The following is a 19,563-nucleotide window of genomic DNA, read 5'->3' on the forward strand; positions in this document are numbered from 1 at the left end:
GATGGTTTCTGCTCTGCCTTTCCCGACCTGCGTGCAGCTGTGGCCGTGGCCACCATGAGTAGAGGCTTGGCGGAAGGGGTGGGAATGGCAAGTCCTGGCCCCCGGCTTCTCAGGGAGCTTAGTTACTCCACAAACATCCATGGGCTGCTCCCAGTTCCAGCCCAGCCTCGGTGCCAGGGACACATCAGTGGACAAAGCACACACAGTCCCGAGAGTGATGGGGGTGGGGCAGGGCAGTCACTGCCACAGGAACCAAGCCCAATTCCGCCCCAGCGGCTCCACGCCTGGCCGGCAGGGGGCGCCGTGGCCGCACTCGGCGCAGGCTGCCAGGGCAAGCAAGTTTCCTGGGAGGGTGCCCAGGCCCAAGGATCAGAGCAGCCAGGTGAGGAGGGGGGACAGCGGAGCGTGGAGCACTCAGGGACAGGAGTTTGGCTGTGGGGGGCAGAGGTTGCCGGCGTGGCTGGAGCTAAACCAGGAAAGGCTTTCGGTGGCCAAGCTCAGGGGCTGGACCGTGACCTGGAGGTCAGCGGGGAACATGGGAGGTCCAGGCAGAGCTGCCCACTCTGGCCACTCGGAGAAGACCGTGGGGGAGATCGGGGCAGGCAGGAGGCTGACGGGACCATCCACATGGAGGACAGGCAGACCTGGCCCTGGGCAAGCAGAGGCCACGGCAGTGGCGATGGATAGGGGCGGCCCCAGAGCAGACGTGCACAGGGGGCACCAGCCACGGGGGGGCGGGTGGCGGGGGGCCCACTGATGTGAGGGGAACATGGGGGCCAAGGAGGAGGCCTGAGGGATGGAGTGAGGCTGCCCTCACAAAGAGGGCAAACCCAGGTCCTCCCACAGTGTTGCCACACAGCTTTCAGGTGTCCCCAAATTGGACTGGCACTTGCCCTTGGTGCCCCTCCCCCCGCAGCCCCAAGACAGACATGCAGACGCACAGTCACGAAGCCTATTTGCTGCTTTCCCCCTTCCTGTCCCTACCTCCCGGCACCCGTGTGGGACACAGTGCTTCCCGTCAACGGTCCTCCGATGCTGTTCCCTGTCTCCTCGCCGATAAAGCGAGGATGCTCTCAGACCCAGCGGGGCGAGGACCCCCATCTGGCACCGGGGAGCGCCAGGCAGGTGGGGAGCACACAACGCCTGGGAAGCCGTTCATACTGTAACTATGGGCCCAGCTTTTAGATAGGTTCCCCATTGGGGTGTCTGGGTGACTCAGTCGGCTGAGCGTCCGACTTTGGCTCAGGTCATGATCTCACGGTTCGTGAGTTCGAGCCCCACATGAGGTTCTGTGCTGACAGCTCACAGCCTGCTTCAGATCCTCGGTCTCCCCCTCTCTCTGCCCCTTCCCCTGCTCATTCGCTCTCAAAAATAAACATTAAAAAATGTAAATAGTTTCTCTTTTATCCAACCTGCTTCCTAATGTCTTCACGCCATCTCCTGGCATATGAGCCATCTTGCCCAGCTTTGATAACAACGGACTGTACGCATCTTGGTGGTGGGGCAATGCCATACCACAGCAAACAGTGGTCCCCCAGTGCCATGGCCGAGTCCTCAGCCGTGTGGAACCTATGCATGGGACTTTATTTGGAAAATGGTCTTTGCAAGTGTGATTAAGTTCAGGATCTCAGGATGAGATCAGCCTGGATTTAGGGTGAATCCTGCACTGGATGACAAATGTCCCTATAAGAGAAGACACAAAGACACTGGAAAAGGCCATGTGAAGGCCGAGGCAAAGATCAGAGGGATGCAGCCATAAGCTGAGGGACACCTGGAGCTACCAGAAGCTGGAGGAGGCAAGGAAAGATCCTCCCCTACAGCCTCCACAGAGCACATAACCTGCTGATGCCTTGATCTCAGACTCCCGGCTTCCAGAACCATGAGGGAATGAATAGATTGTGTCATTTTAAGCCACCTGGTTTCTTTGCTTTTGAACTAGGACAAGGGATAGCTCTAAGGACAATCCAGCTTCCAGTTCAACACTCCTTCTTGACACTTCCCTGTGGACAGTACTCTACAGCCAAGCTGGTGGGTCCATGGCGGGTCAACAGGATCTCAAGCAGGGCGACCACGAACAGTTGTGCAGGTTGTGCACTGAGACATGAATGGTGCCCCAGGAGTACCGCTGTGCACAGCCTGTGTAACTGTATGTGGTAGCCCTGGTTAAGAATATTGTACAAGAGCAAGGGAAGCAAATATGATTGCCAGAGGAAAACCAGGTAGACGCTTCTGCAACATGTACGTCTAAGCATTCTGGGAACCAAGTTCATTTGCTGGGAAGCTTGGCCCCAGGCTACAATTAAGGGCAGAGGCCGCCTCACAGGACATGCTCCTAAGCTTCAGAAAAGAGGAAAGCCATGCTTGAACCAGGCCCTCTCACTGGAACTAAAAATCGCGTGTTTTAGAGATACACCCTCAGCAAGGAGGGACACGTCAGAGCTGTATTTGTGAAAGCAGCCAGGGTGCTCTTCTCACTCCCCTTCCCTGGCATCCCCCTCCGCCCTCCCCCCCGCCCAGCACAGGTCCCCGCAGGCTGGGCAGACACCGTTGTGCTGGTTGCTATTCGACTTACAACGCAGACACACTGAGCTATAGCAGAAAATGAACGTCTAGCACGAAAGTGGGGCAAAACCCACACTCCGTTCTGCCCCTTGTGCTCCTGCTCCTCTAAAGCCCTTCGACATCCCAGCAGCCTGGCTCTCGAGCACCCGAGGCCACGGCCCTGTGCTCCAGAGGCGGCCGGCAGCGCGAGCAGGTGAGGCCCGAGGTGGACTGCAGACCCCGGGCTCTGTCCAGCTCTGTGAGACATGGTATCCCTGTCCCCGGGCGCAGCCCCCAGAGATCCGGCCACCTTACGCTCCAGTCCGGCCTCGACCTGTCCATGCTGGAAGGCCTCGTCGGGAGTTTCCCTCGGGTGGGCTGCGGAACGGGCCCGAGCGTGCTGTCCCTGCCCCTTTCCCCAGAAAGACCCCGCGGGGTGGCCGCACTCACGCTGGATGCTGAAGCAGAACTTCTTCTGCTGATACGAGATGTAGCTGGAGACCGCGCCGATCAGGGCCATAGCCAGGGCGCTGGCCACGCCAGCTATTGTGCCAGCCTCTGCCGACATTCCTAGGCAAAGGAGAGGGTGCAGACGTGAGGCAAAGGAGGGGGCGGTGCCGCGGCTCGGACCCCTGGCTCCCCTCCAGCCACTGAGCTAATAAGGTCGTTCAGATGCCCATGACCCCCACGCCAGCATGACAGGGCGCAGACACTTGCAGCTAAGGCGTCTGCCAAGGCCTTTTCATTGTCCATAAGGCTGTCCACCTTGAGAAGCCTGAAAGGTGGCCGTGGCCTCTGGGTCTCAGGCTGGCAGCCTTGCCACGGGACCACCTCCCTGGGGATCCCGCTTTTCGTGCTTCATTCCTTTAAATCACTGTATCCCTCTGCCACCGGCCTCACGGTTCCCTACTTGGGGACACTGAGGGGAAAGGTTGGGACGCCGGCAGGCCGGCACTATGTCCTTGGGCTTTCCAACACAGACCTCGGGATGCAAACCCACCGGATTCAGGGTCGTCATTGTTGCCATACCGACCATCACCTGGAGAAAGAAGAAAAGCACTTAGTGTCTGCTGTGAGCCCGTGACCTCAAGGCTGGGGGACAGCCTGTTCCCAACTCACTGACCCTTCTGCTTCCACCTCTGCCACAGAGCCCCCACCAGTAAATCCCCACAGGGCTTCTGCCTGACTGTAGCCGGATCTGCTTCCTGTGGCCTGTCATCTGCAAAGCCCCAGCTGCCAAGCGGGATTTTTTCTTTGTAAAATGACAGTGACTATGCATGGAGCACGTGTTGATCCCAGCTCCTCATACGCAGGATTCTTTCAAACCAGTGAGGCTCACAGAGGAGGGACTTGCCACCAGGTGGCAGAGCGGGGCCCATGCCAGACGAGACTCATTCTGAGGGACAGCACTACGTGTACCCCTGTAAGAAGTATTTATTCTTGAGCTGATTATACACAATGCTTACATAAATCTGTTTCTTAAAAAAAACAAATCAGCTCTTAGCTACACATTCAGCACCCTAGCGAGAGGCTGCAGGAGCATGTGATGACCCTGACGTTTTTAAGGCCTTCCACCTCTACCTTGGCACACAAGCAAAGGATGACCGACAATCTCTCACCCAGTATTTTGAAATTCAAAAGGCTCTGCAATATCATGGGAATGGAGAACAGATTAGTGGCTGGCAGGGATGAAGGTGGGGGGAGAGGGAGGGAGAGGACCGTGTGGGGACAGAAGTGGTCTTTATCGGGGCCCAGTAGTGGTCACACGCGTCTGTACCCGGGGACATGACAACACCATGCAGAATTCCACAGACACACACACTTACCTCCTCCAGACCTCCCTCCTCAGGGCAGAGTGCTGGTTAATGGAGGGACGCTGCGTCCCCAGAGCCCAGGGTTTTTACGGGAACCCGCTCTGGGGTATTGGAGGCAACAAACTCTGGTATTTCCTTCACCAGTTGGGAGTCTGGGGACGTGTTCCTGTGTGGACTGGAACACGTGTGCCTCCGTGGGGGTGGGTATGTGACGGGGGAGCCCGTGGGGAGCAGGAGGCACAGGGAAAGTGCACACTCTGCTCGATTTTGCTGTGAACCTAAAACTGCTCTGGAAAGTGAGGCCTATTTTGGACAGAGTGCAGGGTGGAAGAGAGTGAGGTTTGCTATGTTCCCACTTAGGGCTGAATCGTTGACTTAAAGAACCCTGATTGGACATGAATGGTTATCTACAACACAAGGAGAGCTGGCTTTTGCAAAAGTACAATCAGTGCCTCTGGAAAGTTCCGAGCAGAAAGGATGACACGAGGTCCTCTGCGCATTAACCTGTCACCAGCGAGGTCACTCGTGACAACCTGGAGTCTGACTGCTGGCCCTTCAGCTGTGCTGCAGGTGGCCACCGTCAAGGGTGGGGGCAGGCCCCCCCCCCCCCCAGGCGTCCTCTACCGGTGTGCGCACATCACCAGATTTCCAGATAGGTCCGAGCAATTCAACCCATTCTTTCTTTCACCTCAAGTCTCTTTCCTTACTGTTTTTTTATTTATTTTTTTTTTAATTTTTTTAACGTTTATTTATTTTTGAGACAGAGAGAGACAGAGCATGAACGGGGAAGGGGCAGAGAGAGAGGGAGACATAGAATCGGAAGGAGGCTCCAGGCTCTGAGCCATCAGCCCAGAGCCCGACGCGGGGCTCGAACTCGCGAACCGCGAGATCGTGACCTGAGCTGAAGTCGGACGCTTAACCGACTGAGCCACCCAGGTGCCCCTCTTACTGTTTTTTTAAACATGGTTGATATATTTAAACAAATTTTTAATGTGAGAGAGCACGTGTGCGTGTACGCAAGGTGGGGACGGACAGAGAGAGGGAGAGAGAGAATCTCAAGCAGGCTTCACGCTCAGCACAGCCAACGCGGGACTCGAACTCATGAACTGTGAGATCACGACCTGAGCCGAAATCAAGAGCTAGATGCTCAACCAACTGAGCCACCCAGATGTGCCCCTCCCTCTCCTCATTAGTACTTGGTCACGAGGACATAGCAACTTGAACCTCACAATCTGTAGGACCGTGAGTGAGGAGAATGTTACACAAAATGTGAACAGGACGGTGTTATTCATACAAGCCAAGCAGTGGAAACCACCCCAAGGCCGATCACTTAATGAACTGGTAAATCAGATGTTTTTGGAATATATGAGAAGGGCTTAATAATCCTTAATGTAAAATGAGCCCTTACGAATCAATAAGAAAAGATGCAGACTCCAGGAAAACAAAACAAAAGATAGGCACTGAATGTGAAGAGGCGATTTGACACAATATACTAAGAGTGTCTAATAAGATCTTGCGTTTAAAGAAATGCAAATGTCAACAGGACAGCATTCTACACTGATCCAATTTACAAAGATTTCAAAGCCAGAATTTCCTTTCCAGTGGTATACACTTCCTGTGACCCAGCAATTCCACGTCTAGGAGTTTATCTGGCAAGTGATGGCGGTTGTATATTGGCTAGGATAAACCCTCTCAAAACAAGTAGTGGTTAAACAAATTCTGGTATAACATTACGTAATCATTAACACGGTATTTTACAGTACTCTTTAATGACTGACAAGGATACTCAAGGTATTCTTTTTTAAAAATAACTTTTTTAAGTTTATTCATCTCGGAGGGAGAGAGACAGAGTGTGAGCAGGGGAGGAGCAGAGAGAGAGAGAGAGGGAGACACGGAATCAGAAGCAGGCTCCAGGCTCTGAGCTGTCAGCACACAGCCCGACACGGGGCTCGAACTCACAAGTCGTGAGATCATGACCTGAGCCGAAGTCAGACGCCCAACTGACTGAGCCACCCAGGCGCCCCTTATATTCAAGATATTCTTGAATAAAAACTGGTTTTAAAAGAGCAGCATGGTCCCATTTTCACAAAAAGAAATATTTACCAATGTATTGTTATGTACAGGAAAACTACCGCAAGCATATTACTCCAAAGTATTACTGGTAATTCTTCCTAGATGGTGAAACAGTAAAGAAGTACTTTCATAGGGGCGCCTGGGTGGCTCAGTCGGTTGGGCATCCGACTTCAGCTCAGGTCATGATCTCACAGTTTGTGAGTTCGAGCCCCGTGTCAGGCTCTGTGCTGACAGCTCAGAGCCTGGAGCCTGCTTCGGATTCTGTGTCTCCCCCTCTCTCTGCCCCCTCCCCTGCTCACACTCTATGTCTCTCTGTCTCTCAATAATAAATAAATGTTAAAAAATTAAAAAAAAAAAGAAGTACTTTCATATAATTTATAAAAAATGTTGAAAATAGACAAGCCCATGATGTCCCACAACTTGAGGGACAGCTCACAGAAGCTGTTCCACAGCTCACTGGCAGGATCTTCATTTTCAAGGATAGGATGATTTTTTAAAAAATTTTTTTTAATGTTTATTTTTTGACAGAGAGAGAGAGAGGGAGAGAGGGGGAGAGAGGGAGAGAGAGGGAGAGAGAGGGAGAGAGGGAGAGAGGGGGAGAGAGGAGGAGCAGAGAGAGAGAGGGAGAGACAGAATCCCCAGCAGGCTCTGCACTGTCAGCACAGAGCCCGACACGGGGCTCATACTCATGAGCCATAAGATCATGACCTGAGCCAAAGTCGGAAGCTTCACCAACTGAGCCACCCAGGTGCCCCAAGGACAGTATGTTTTATATCTCCACCTGCCTTCTGAGTCCACAACTATGTACCATACTTGCATACCAAAGAGACTAGCCTTGCCCTCTGATGTACAAGAAACTGCCCTGCAGAGCAGATCTCATCCTGCAATTTGCTTTAAGTACAGAGACCTGTCCATGTAGATAGCTACGTGGAAGACTATAGCTCTAGGGACAACTGGCTCCTGAAACTACGATGACTGCTGTAGCCACAGCCACCCCCATAGCTAGAACTCCTCCTATACCTACGGTGACTGCCGTAGCCACAGGGAGCACTGGAACAGGAGGCATGACCTCCGTGAGGAACTCCTAAATATGCCCGGTCATTAACACAAGGGTTCTATCCATAGCATCTTCAAATACAAAAGCTAACAATGTGCACGCGTGTGTGTGCACGCGCGCGCGCACACACACACGCCAGTCTTCACTCACAGTGAGTGCCTCACATGTGTGATTTGCCAAGGGCACGGAGAGTCATGTACCAGTGGGGAGATTCTATCTAGAACTGCTGGGGGGCGGGGGCGGCGGGGTTCAAGTATTCAGGACTTTTGTAAATATTCTAGACTTCCAACACGCACAGCTAGGGCTTCCAGATTTTTTTTTTTTTTTAATGTTCATTATAGAAAAACCGGCGGCAGAAATGAAAAATAAAAAATAAATTAAAAAGTTAAAAAAATAAATAAGGAAAAAGACTTGCTTCAATTGACTCATGGATACAAAGTCAAACCAAACTGGAAAAAACCGACCAGAACACGGCTGCCTAAGCTAACCACTGGAGAGATCATTCCTCAGTGTTCTGGAAAGTCTCTAAGGCCTTGATCTCTTCCATCCTGCACCTCAGAGATGAGAAAGGTCACCCTCCAGCCAGACCACCAAACAGCTACTGTCCCAGAACAATCTTTGAGGAAAACCCTCCCAAGACCAGGAAGGCTGTGAATGAGGGCCTGTCCCTTTGGGCGCCCTCCCCAGCCTGCTCTCCCCTCACATCCCCACTGGATTCCTTGGGTCAACTTATCAAGGGGTTTCAGACAACACACCAGCGCGGGTGATCCGGGTGTGCTCATGACACCCCTCCTCCACTCCGGATCCTTTACCAACTGAGAACAGATGCAAGGAGCCAGAGGAAAATCAGGCAAAGCATTTGCTTCATGAAGGGGCCACACAAGTACACCATCACTGCTAAGGTTACGGCTTCCACCAAAGCATACGACGTTAAGGGGCACAGCCTGTGGCCAAATGGAAGCTTCCTATTCATCCACTCCCCTCTCACAAAATCCCGTTGGAGCTCACCTGGGGGAAAGCTGCATTTACAGACCAGATCACAGAGTTCACAGCCTCTAAGAGCGCGCTTACCCAGCCAGCTGCACAGAGGGCCCTTCAGGGTCCTGGAGAAAGCATTTCATGCCACGACCCCATCACAAATGGGGCCCAGAGGGTCATCAGCCAAACCAGTCCCCTTCACGGGGAGGCACACATGAGAGGGCTTGTTCTACTTTAGTCCCCCTCATTGCAGCAAACATTTATTGGGGTGCCGGGGATGCGCGAGAAAAAAGGCGCCTGCCTTTGGGAAGCCAAATCCAGCAGGGGTGAAAGCGCGTGACTCAGGACGGTCTGTGCTAGCCTGCACCGGCAGGATGACAGAGGTTCTAGGAGGAGAACAAAGGCAAGATGTGCACCCCAGGGCCGTCCTGAGAGCGGAGGTGATCTCTGAGGCCTCAGTTAAGGGAGGGGTAGCTTAGCACTCGCTGGAAAATGAGCGGGAATTCATGTGCCCAGAGAGGCGCACCTACCAGTCTGTCTGCATATTGGGAGCTGAAAGGAACCTGGTGCTGTGTGGCGGAGAGACCAGTCAGCAGGCCAAGGGTGGAAATTATCCTGGAGGCAGTGGGGGGCCCATTTGTTTTGGCTTCCTTAAACATTTTTCCCTATAGTAAGAAAAATTTCACGCATACTAAAAAGTTGAAAACATCATACCGTGAACACTCCTACCCACCATCTGAATTCTGTAAGTAACGTTTTGCATTATTTGCTTTATCTTATGTCCTTCCATCTGTCTGCCCATCTATCAGTGTTTCTTATGTTTATACTGCATTTCAAAGTCAGTCGCAGACATCAGTACACCCCACCCTGAACCTATTATCTATTACCCAGGGTTCCACATTTGCTTACAATGCCTTTTCTAAGGTAAAAATTTACAAATTTACACTTGATAAGTTCTGGCACATGCATACACCTGTAGAACTCAAGCCTCCACCAAAATATGCAATGGCAGCGTCACCCCAGAAAGTTCTCTCACATCCCTGTCCAGTGAATCCCCTTCCACATCCCAACTCAGGCAGCCACGGATCTCATTTCTGACATTATAGATCAGTTCTGCAAGCATTCACATTTCATAAGATTGGGCTCATCTAGTTATATACCCTCTTTTCACAGACTTCTTTCACTCAGCATAATGTGTTTGACACTTACCCACGTTTTCGTATTGGGAATTCATTCTGTCCTCTGAATATATAAATACATCACACTTTGTCTATCCGTTCTCTTGTTGGTACTGGGCTGTTCCCAATTTTTCGTTTTTGTTTTCCTATTATAAACACTGCTATGAATATTCTTTAGAAGTCTTTTTTGGACAGAAGCTGTCATTTCTTGTGAATAGAAGTGAAACTGCAGAGTCACTGACTAGGTCTATACATTCAGTTTGATAGGAAACTTTACATTCCTACCGCCAATACGTGACACTTTCAGTTAACCCACATCCGCACCAACATTTGGTATTGTCAGTCTTTCTAATTTTAGCCATTCTGGTGGGTGTCTTATGGTAGCTCACTGTGGATTTAATTTGCATTTCCCCAATAAATAATGATTTTGAGCAGCTTCACAGAACTCTATAAAGTATTCAAATCTTGTGCTCATTTAAAAAAAATTTTTTTAAATGTTTATTTTTGACAGAGAGAGAGACAGAGCATGAGCGGGGGAGAGGCATAGAGAGAGGGAGACACAGAATCCGAAGCAGGCTCCAGGCTCTGAGCTGTCAGCAGAGAGCCCGATGCGGGGCTCGAACCCACGAACCGCGAGATCATGACCTGAGCCGAAGTCAGACGCTCAACAGACTGAGCCACCCAGGCACCCCTTGGCTCCTTTTTTAATTGGGCTATTTGTCTTTTCATTATTACACAATAGTTTTAGACAGACGACTGACCACATCCGTTTCATGCTCCTGATGGTTCTGTCGGGCAGCTGTCTGGAAGACAAATGGGGACCAGAAGGCCAGTTACGAGGTTAAAGTAAGGACCCAAGGGGAGGAGATGCGGGTGCAGGCTTGAGGGGAAGCAGAGCATATTCCAAAGTCAAACGATACTAGGAGACAGGACTTCAGGCAGAATGGAGTGAGGAGCCCAGCAAATCCTCTCCTCACAAAGCAAATGTAACTCTGGCCAATCCAAGACAGCCATGTCCAGAGACACATTTAGGTCCAGTGAGAAGAGCAGCTAGTCTGCGGAGGGGCAGACAGGCCACAAAATGCTGCAGCTGCCAAAGGGACTCACGTGACTCGGAGCACCGTCAGCTACACCAAGCAGTCAACTGGCCAGGGATTCAGTACGGAGGTGAGGAGCTAAGGCAGCCATAGGGGACTTGATACACTCTGCACATAGCCTTCCTTGCCCTGAAGCTGAGCACATGCCCAGCAGAGACAGTCTGGCCCTGGCTGAAGACCGGTGGTAGAGATCGACAGAGCAGGCCGAATCCAGTAACACAACCTCACACTTCTGGTCAACTGATTTTCACCGAGGGAGCCAAGACGGTTCCGTGGGGGGAAAGCATAATTTTATCAGAAAATGGTGCCAGGACGATTAGATAGCCACATGCAAAACGATAACCGTACGCAGATTAACTCAAAATGGAACGGTAAAGACCCAAATGGAGAAGCTAAAACTATAAAACTTTTAGAAGACGTAAGAAAAAAAAACCCTCCATGACCTTGACTGTTCTTAACCAGTAAAGCATCATTCACAAAAGAAAAAAAATTGATACATTGCCCTTTATAAAGAAATAAATATTCAACAAACAACACTCTTAAGAAAAAAAAAAAGACAGCCACACACTGGGAAAAAGATTTCCAAGATCATATACCTGATAAAGGACTTGTATCCAGATTATATACAGAACTCATAAAAGCAAAACAAACAAAACAAAAACTTGAATTTTTTACATGGGCAAAAAACCTGAACAGACTTCACCAAAGAAGAATGTAAAAGATGTTCAACGTCATGGGCCATTAGGGGAATACAAATGAAAAATGAGGAGATACCCCTCCTAACTATTAAAATGTCCAGAATCCAAAGGAGCTGACAATTCCAATTGCTGACAAGGACGGGGAGCAGCAGGAACTCTCATCTGTTGTTCCAGAGCAAGGAAAATGGCGCAGCCACTTTAGAAGAAAGAGAGCTCAGTAGTTTATCATAAAGCCAAACGTGGACCCACCATGCACCCAGGTACTCACCCAAGGGAATTGAAAACTTAGGTCCACACAAAAACCTGTATGTAAACGTTTAGAAATGTTTACAGCAGCTTTATAATCATCAAAAGCTGGACACAGGCAAGATGTCCTTCAACAGGTCAACAAATAAGCAAAAGCAGTACATCTGGACAACGGAATATTATTCAATGCTAAAAAGAAAGATACCATTGAGCCATGAAGAGATACGGAAGAACCTCCAATGCATATCGCTAAGCAAAAGAAGTCAGTCAGCAAAGGCTACATGCTGTAAGATTCCAATTATAGGACATTCTGGAAAAGACAAAACTACAAAGAAGTAAAACACAGTAGTGCTTGCACTAATGGAAAACAGATTGGGGTTGTGGAAGGGCTGGGTACGAAAGGGATATATAGAAGAACATTCCTGGCGATAGATCTGTTCTGTATGATACCTGGGTGGTGGACACATTGACTATATGAATTTGTAAGAACCCGTAACTGTACATCGTGAAGAGTGACCTTTAACGTATGCGAGCAAAAGAATGAAACAAAGCATCAACTAGGTGGGTGGGAGATCCCGGGACGGAATGCAGACTGTGACAATTGGGTCTAACTGCTTGAGAAACATAGGCCACAACTGCCGGATGGAGGTGGAGGGATAAAGGGGCTGACCCAAGTCATCTTGAAAAATGCTCTTTCGACTGGAAACTGTAAGGTAAAGACACAAGAATTTACACATAAACCCTGTACTCTCAATAGTAAAGCTATTTCTCACAGAGGCATGAGCTGACGATTCTGACTATGCTACCCGTGGTACCACAACTGAGCAAGGAAGCAAATGGTTGACGAATGGCAGGTTTCTCCCTGTCAGAGTGGGGAGTTACAGAAAGGAAGACTAAAATAAAGCTTTCAGCACCGGATTCCAGTTGGAGACTTAAGTAGGAATTCATGTTGAGGTGAATGTACATGCTGACGAATAGAGAAATAATTACAGATACATTTGTATACATGGTTTGGTATACATCCATGTACTTATCGCCAACTTCTGCCCACTGAAAGGGTAGAGAAGTAGCGACATCTCACAAAGTGATGAACACACTCAACACTCAGATCTTTGTTTCGAACATCGATCACTTCCGGTGAGGAAGAGAACGATGTACTGAATAGGATCCCCAAGGAAACATTCCCAGCAGGCAACGGTGTTTCGGAGGTGAACGAGACCAAGGAAGTGGGAGAGCACCAGGAGAAGCTGGGAGAAAAGAGTGTGAGGCAGCAGATGGTCACTGGGGAACAAAGAGCAACTCAAGAGTGGGAGCAGAGGCTTGCACACAGTAGGTGGCTGACGGGACCTGCTGACAAGAGACTGCCAGTGTCCCCTAGGAACAAAATATGGGGCTCCTGCAAGGCCAAGAGAAATATTCTCATGAGAAAAAAAAATACGTAACAGATAACCTATTATTTCAGAAATAAACTCCAAAACCATAGTTGAGTCGATGTGCCTAAGACCCAAAGCTGGAAAATACATTAATTAGGATTGTTTTTATGCTGAAGATCATCATGTACAGAAATATGTTTTATCTTCACTCGTGGCATCCGCATGTCCGCACAGAGGCGAGTGTCTGAGAATTTCATCGTGTGCTCATCATAACCATGTTTCAGGCTCACACTGGTATTTTTTGCCAGGATGCTTATAATGACAGATGGTATAACTTAAGCTAACAATTGATTATTCTTTAGAAGAGAAATTCAAATATGAGCCTAATTAAAGAATTTCCCAACACTTCTTCCTTGCTAAAACATGTACCGTTAATAAGGAAGCCCCCGACGTGCCATTCAGACTTTCATCTGTGCACACACTTCCACACGCTATCACTGCCCGCACCTCACCATCTGGAAATACCATTTGTCACCCAGGAGTAATTGGCCAATTTGCTGGGTTTGCCCTTTAAACGTTCCATGTTCTTCTGACACCTGTGAGTTTCATTTAAAGGCTTTTAGAACTTTTTACTCAAGATGACATTGTCTGGAAAGGGGTTTTGAAGGACAGATGTGACCACAGTATCCTTTAATCAGAAGAGAACACGGTTCCATATGAAAGGCACACGGTCCCCACAAGAAGGGAGCTCATGCTGACGCCACAGCCAGGACTGCGGGGAGTGTAGCAGGGTTACCAGCAGATACACACCTAACTCGTGCACGTATAACCACAGTAAGTCACAACCACAACTTACCGTCACAATAGGCTACAACCGCAAGTAACAATCACAAATTCCAACCATAACATATTTTGTCATATTGAATCTGGCTGATGGTCTCCATGGTATGATCAGTTCTTGATGTGTATTTAAGATAAAAGGTTTAAATCTTTGGTGGTTTGGGGGGAGGGCGTGACTAGAAAGGGTTGGCACGAGGGAGTCTCCTTGTCGTTCTGTTTTCTGCATCCCGATCGGTCATGGTTACTGAAATTCACACACATGACAAAATTTCATAGACCCACGTGTGTCCGCATGCACGCACACACACACGAGTACACACACTCGCTGATGCAATGTCAATCAGGCCTATATGTGACTTAGTAACAGCCTGTATCAATTTGACAACATACTATGGTTATGTGAGCTGTCATCATCAGAGGAAGCCGGGTGAAGAGTACACAGAAATTCTCCTGAACGATTTTTATAACTTCCCATGAGTTTTAAAGTATCTTAAACTAAAAAGTATTTTAAAAGATGCCGGACTTGCTATGGGTCTCCTAAAAAATGCTGGTCATGATGAGCTTTGCTCTTTGCATCCCAAGGGTGACAAGATCCCCAGGCTGGAGGTGGGAATTGTTCCCAGTGAGTCCCCTGACCCGTACCTGGCGCTGCCTGGGCAAGAGGCTCCGACTCGGTATGGAGATCCTAACCCATGCGGCACCTTGGCTTAGGGACATCAAGGGGAACAACGTGGCTTTTCCAAATTGGCTTATAAATCCCGGCTTTGAGCGGCACAGCCCACATTGTTCCAAGTGAGCCGCAAGTTATCAGCAGGATGTCTGGCAACTACCTCTCCCATCACAGAGGCTGCGTCAGGACGGCTCAATCAACCTGGTCGCCATGTAATCACGTTTGTAACAAGAGTAAGGTATTTACACGGACCAGCACTCCTAACTTTACCTTTGTCAGGTTTGTATTCCCCACCACCTAGTATGTCTTCAAGATCCTTGTCTGAAAAACCTGGAGAAAACAAAACACACATTTCAATTCCAAAACACCTTTTTCAGGGACAAAAACCTTATGTTAATGTTGCCCAACATCCCCAGAAAAGGAAGTCCAGTTAAGAATACCCTTGATGAATATGGTAGGCAAAACTCTCAAATGGCCCCTGATTCCCTCCCGCTGGAGTACACACCTTGCTTAACATCCCATCACTTTAAGCATGAAAAGATTTTGCAGATGGAATTAAGATCCCAAATCAGTTTGGCTTTGCATGAATTAAAAGGGAAATTATCCTTGGTGGGCCAGACCCCATCAGGTAAAGCCCTTTAAACCAGGGTGAAGCCACTAGAAACAACAGAGCTAGTCTTCCTCTCTGGGCTCTCCCTGGTCTCTATCTCCTGCTGGTCTTGAAAAAGCAAGCAGCCATTAGTTCTACAACTGCAAGGAAACGTACTCTGCCAACAACCCCATGAACTTGGAGGAGGACCCGATCGCAGAGGAGACCGGACCTGGCGGACACCATGATTGCAGCTATATGAGGCCCTGAACAGAAAATTCAGCTTGGCGGTTCCTCAACTCCCCACTCATGAAAAGGAAACTGAGTTAATAAACAGGTGCTGTGTTAACTCACTGAACTTGTGGTAATTTGTCAGCAGCAATAGAAAACTAATGCTTTTTTGATTCAACTGTAGTTACTCTGGAGAGCACTTGAGTGTTTCAGTTCCGAGCTGTATTATCTGCCTTGTGCTCTGAAAGACCACTTTGCCTAGGAAGAATGAATGATGATCAAACTATGGTTATGGTGGCTTGACTATTTGGCACATGCTTCCTTGCAAATGAATAAAATGGGGTGGTCACTATGAAGAACACCACTGGCCATATCTGTTGCCAATGGGAAGATTTCAAACAAAACGTGTAATTTTGAAAAATCTACATCCACCTCTCTGATCTCAGCAGCTTCCCAGTACTTAAAGACTTTATCTAAGGAGATGGGGGTGATATTAGCAAATGTGAATTTGGGATACCGCGTACTGAAACATGGGCATTATCTGGAAGTTCACAAGACCAGGACACCAATATTTCCAAATGACCAATGCATACATAATATGCAAAACCACAAATGAGGAGAGGCTCCACTGAAAGTGCAAGAGAGTCCTGTGGGGTTGTAAAGAATCACGTATGAAAAGTTCATTGGTATGGTCACGTCCCACACTGTAGTTAAATGGTAACAAACGGCCACTGGTCGAGTTTGGGTGTGTTACTAAAGAAAAAGATCTATGTTGATCAGAAAAGTCTATGAAAATATTCCTCCCTTTTTTGACTACATATCTATACGAAGCCAGATTTCCTTCATACACCTCAGCCATCACAACACATTACAACTGAATCCAGAAGCAGAGAGGGTCTAGCTTTTCTGGTTAGACACTACAGAAATTTGCAAAACATGTACAATGATGCCACTCTTCTCACTCAATTTTGGTTTTGGATTGCCTGTTATGTCTTACAAAAACATGCTATTTTTGTTAACATGTATGGGTTTGTTGTTCATTTTTAATGAATACATGCTTACATATATTTTTTTAAATTTTAGTTCAAAGACAATATTGTTAGATGCGACCTACATAAACAAAAGCCCTTGAAATCCTCAATGGTTTGGGGAGTCCTGAGACCAAAAAGTTCGATAACTACGGTTTAGGGTTCTCCTGGGCCTTGAAGTACCCCCAGGCCTGCCATGCCCGGGTGACTCTGCGGGCTGTTGTAGTTTCGTGAGAAACGACCTGGCCAGGGAGCCGCAGTGCTGGCTGGCGCTTCCAACCTTCTGTGACTTACCTCCTGCTCCTGCGCTTGGTTTCTTGCGGCCATCGTCTCGATCATTTCGATCATCCAAGGCATCAGCCAAGTTAAAATCATTATCTGCAGTGGGCCCCAAAACATAAAAGAGAAAGTCAACAGGTTAAGCTGCAGGTAGCTCCGTGGACATTGGCCCAAAGAGAGTTCCACAGTGTTCTTCTTTCCTGCCCTCCCCAGAACAGCCATATTACCTGCAGGCTTGGCTGGAGCTCTGGTTGCTACTGGTCTCTTGGTTGTAGTGGTGCCATGGTCCCATCTCTCTAAAATGGGAGGGAGGGCAGCAAGGAAAGCACATTTAGTAACAAAATACAGCAGCCACTTCTTGGCTCAGGTATGTCACATCATGAGTATGTACCATTGTCTCAGACCTTGAGGCCCCTCTAAGGCTTCTGACAATCCCTTGGAGAAAGGCAAAGAAATGTAGAAGGTTTAAATGAGAGGAGTTCTGTTCACTTCTCTTCAGAGGATTGGTGGTAAGGCAGACATGCTCCCAGATAGGATCCGGGGATTCATGGAGCTAAGTATTCAGCCTAGATCTGCTGGATGGGACCCCGTGGGTCCAGGGAGTTCAAGAGCTTGTGCATGACCCTTGGAGACTTCAGGCTCTGGTTTCCACCACTATCAACCTGGCACCAGAATCATAAATCATACTGCCCAGGGATGGACTGAGGCTATGTTCCCAGGTGGGTATGGGGGTATCTATTATCAATTGAAAGTAGTATAACACCAACAAAATATTTTATAGAAGCATGGTTGTTACTACTGTAACTATTAGCTTTTTCAGCTCACCCGGATTCCTCTAAAAATATGGACTTCTTTCACATCTATTACATGGCATGACATGCATGAGTTTTCTAATAGTTTCTTTTCTTGAGCTTACAGAATGTTCCATAAACTGTTCTACAACTGTAGGTGGCAGAGGGAAAGGAAATTTAAGGGAGAAGAAACGCAAAGACAGTACTATATATGGCAAGCACTCAGAAAAGAAACAGCAATATTTGTGAGGAAAAAAATCTCAGTGAGTTTTACAGATCAAAAATGTAATCCTCGGGTGCCTGGGTGGCTCAGCTGGTTGAGGGTCTGACTCTTGATTTCTGCTCAGATCATGGTCTTATGGGTCGTGAGATGGAGTCCTGCATTGGGCTCTGTCCTGGGTATGCAGCCTGCTTAAGATGCGCCCTCCCTCTCCCTCTCTCTCTCTGTCTCCCCCCACTCAGGTGTGCATGCGCTCATGCTCTCTCTCTCTCTAGATGATGATGATGATGGTGGTGGTGGTGGTGGTGGTGGTGGTGATGGTGGTGGTGGTGTAATCCTCAAACTGCCCAGGTAATTTACAATGCATTACCTGTCTTTTCTAGATAGGGCCTTAAGGCCTGTGGATCAAAGAAATGTAAGTCTGAATCTTCTGGAAAGAGTGTAAAAACACAGTAGGACATGACCTGACATTTCTCACTAGGTATAAAGGGAGACATCACATCATGATGGAGGGTCAATCCACCAAGAACACAGAACAATCCTAAACTTGTATGCACCAAACAACAGCATAAAAACACACAGAGATAAAACTGATAGAGCTAAAAGGAAAAAAAAACCAAACAAACCACAATTAGAGTTGGGACTTCCACCATCAGCAACTGACAGAACTACTAGGATAAAAATCAGCAACGACAGAGAACTGAAACCACACAATCAAGTAAATATCCGCTCCACTCAGTCGCAGCAGGATAAGGAATTTTTTAAGCACACATGGAACATTCACCAGCAGAGATTACATCCTGGACCAGAAAACCAAGCTCAATAAACTTCAAAGCACTGAAATTATACAGAGTGGGGTCTCTGACCATAATGGAATCAAACTAGAAACAAAAACACCATAAGAAAACAAGAAGCTCCCTAGGCACTTAGAAATAAACAACACACTTCCAAATAAAACCAGGATCAGAGAGAAAGTGTCAAAGAAAAAAATTTTAAATACAACTGTGTGAAAAACACCACCACTGAAACATGCGGGATGCAGCTAAAGCAGTGATAAGGGCAGTTTCTAGCATTAAATGCTTAGAGATGAAGAAAGGCCTCAGATCAATAATCTAAGTTCTTAACTCCAGATGCTAGAAAATGAAATGCTAGATTGTAGGGAAACAAACCCAAAGCAAGCAGACAGAAGGAAGTAAGAGCAGAAATCAACAAAATTGAAAATAGAAAATACAGATCAATGAAGCCGCTTCTCTAAAAGGCCAATAAAATTGGCGTACCTCTAGCCTTACTAACAAATATAAAGGAGAAAGGACAAAATACCATTATAATGAATGAAACCAGGTGTTTCCTTACAGAGTCTGTAGCCATTAGAAGAGAATAAAATGTAATGAACTTACGCTCATATATTTGACAACTGAGAAGAAATGGACCAATTTCTCAAAACCCACAAACCACCACAACTCAACCCAGTCCTGCATGTTCAAGTACTGGAAGACAAACATCGTTAAGATGACAATACTACCTAAAGCGATCTAGATTCAAGGCAATCCCTACCCAAATCCTAAAGACACTTTGTTTTCTGAAACAGAAAAACCCATTCTTTTGTTAATTTTGTTAATGCTTATTTACTTTTGAGAGAGAGAGAGAGAGAGAGAGAGAGAGAGAGAGAGAGAGAAAGAAAGTGTGAGCAAGAGAGGGACAGAGAGACACAGAATCTGAAGCAGGCTCCAGGCTCTGAGCTGTCAGCACAGACCCCGATGCGGGGTTTTGAACTCACGAACCGTGAGATCATGACCTGAGCCGAAGTCAGACTCTTCACCGACTGAGCCACCCAGGTACCCTAGAAAAACCCATTCTAAA

General features: G+C 47.9%; 1 protein-coding gene across 1 annotated transcript in view; it reads right to left on the bottom strand.

Annotated features, from left to right (window-relative positions):
- Nucleotides 1-19,563, bottom strand: part of CD99L2 (CD99 molecule like 2) — a 94,032-nt gene that overhangs the window by 5,150 nt on the left and 69,319 nt on the right. The window contains exons 3-7 of the mRNA XM_049644438.1: nucleotides 16,920-16,988; nucleotides 16,708-16,791; nucleotides 14,836-14,895; nucleotides 3,542-3,580; nucleotides 2,992-3,111 (exon numbers count right to left, since the gene is read on the bottom strand). Of these exons, the coding sequence (XP_049500395.1) occupies nucleotides 2,992-3,111; nucleotides 3,542-3,580; nucleotides 14,836-14,895; nucleotides 16,708-16,791; nucleotides 16,920-16,988 (372 nt within the window). The remainder of the gene's footprint in view (nucleotides 1-2,991; nucleotides 3,112-3,541; nucleotides 3,581-14,835; nucleotides 14,896-16,707; nucleotides 16,792-16,919; nucleotides 16,989-19,563) is intronic.

Source organism: Panthera uncia, chromosome X (assembly GCF_023721935.1).
Source record: "Panthera uncia isolate 11264 chromosome X, Puncia_PCG_1.0, whole genome shotgun sequence".
Lineage (NCBI taxonomy): Eukaryota > Metazoa > Chordata > Mammalia > Carnivora > Felidae > Panthera > Panthera uncia.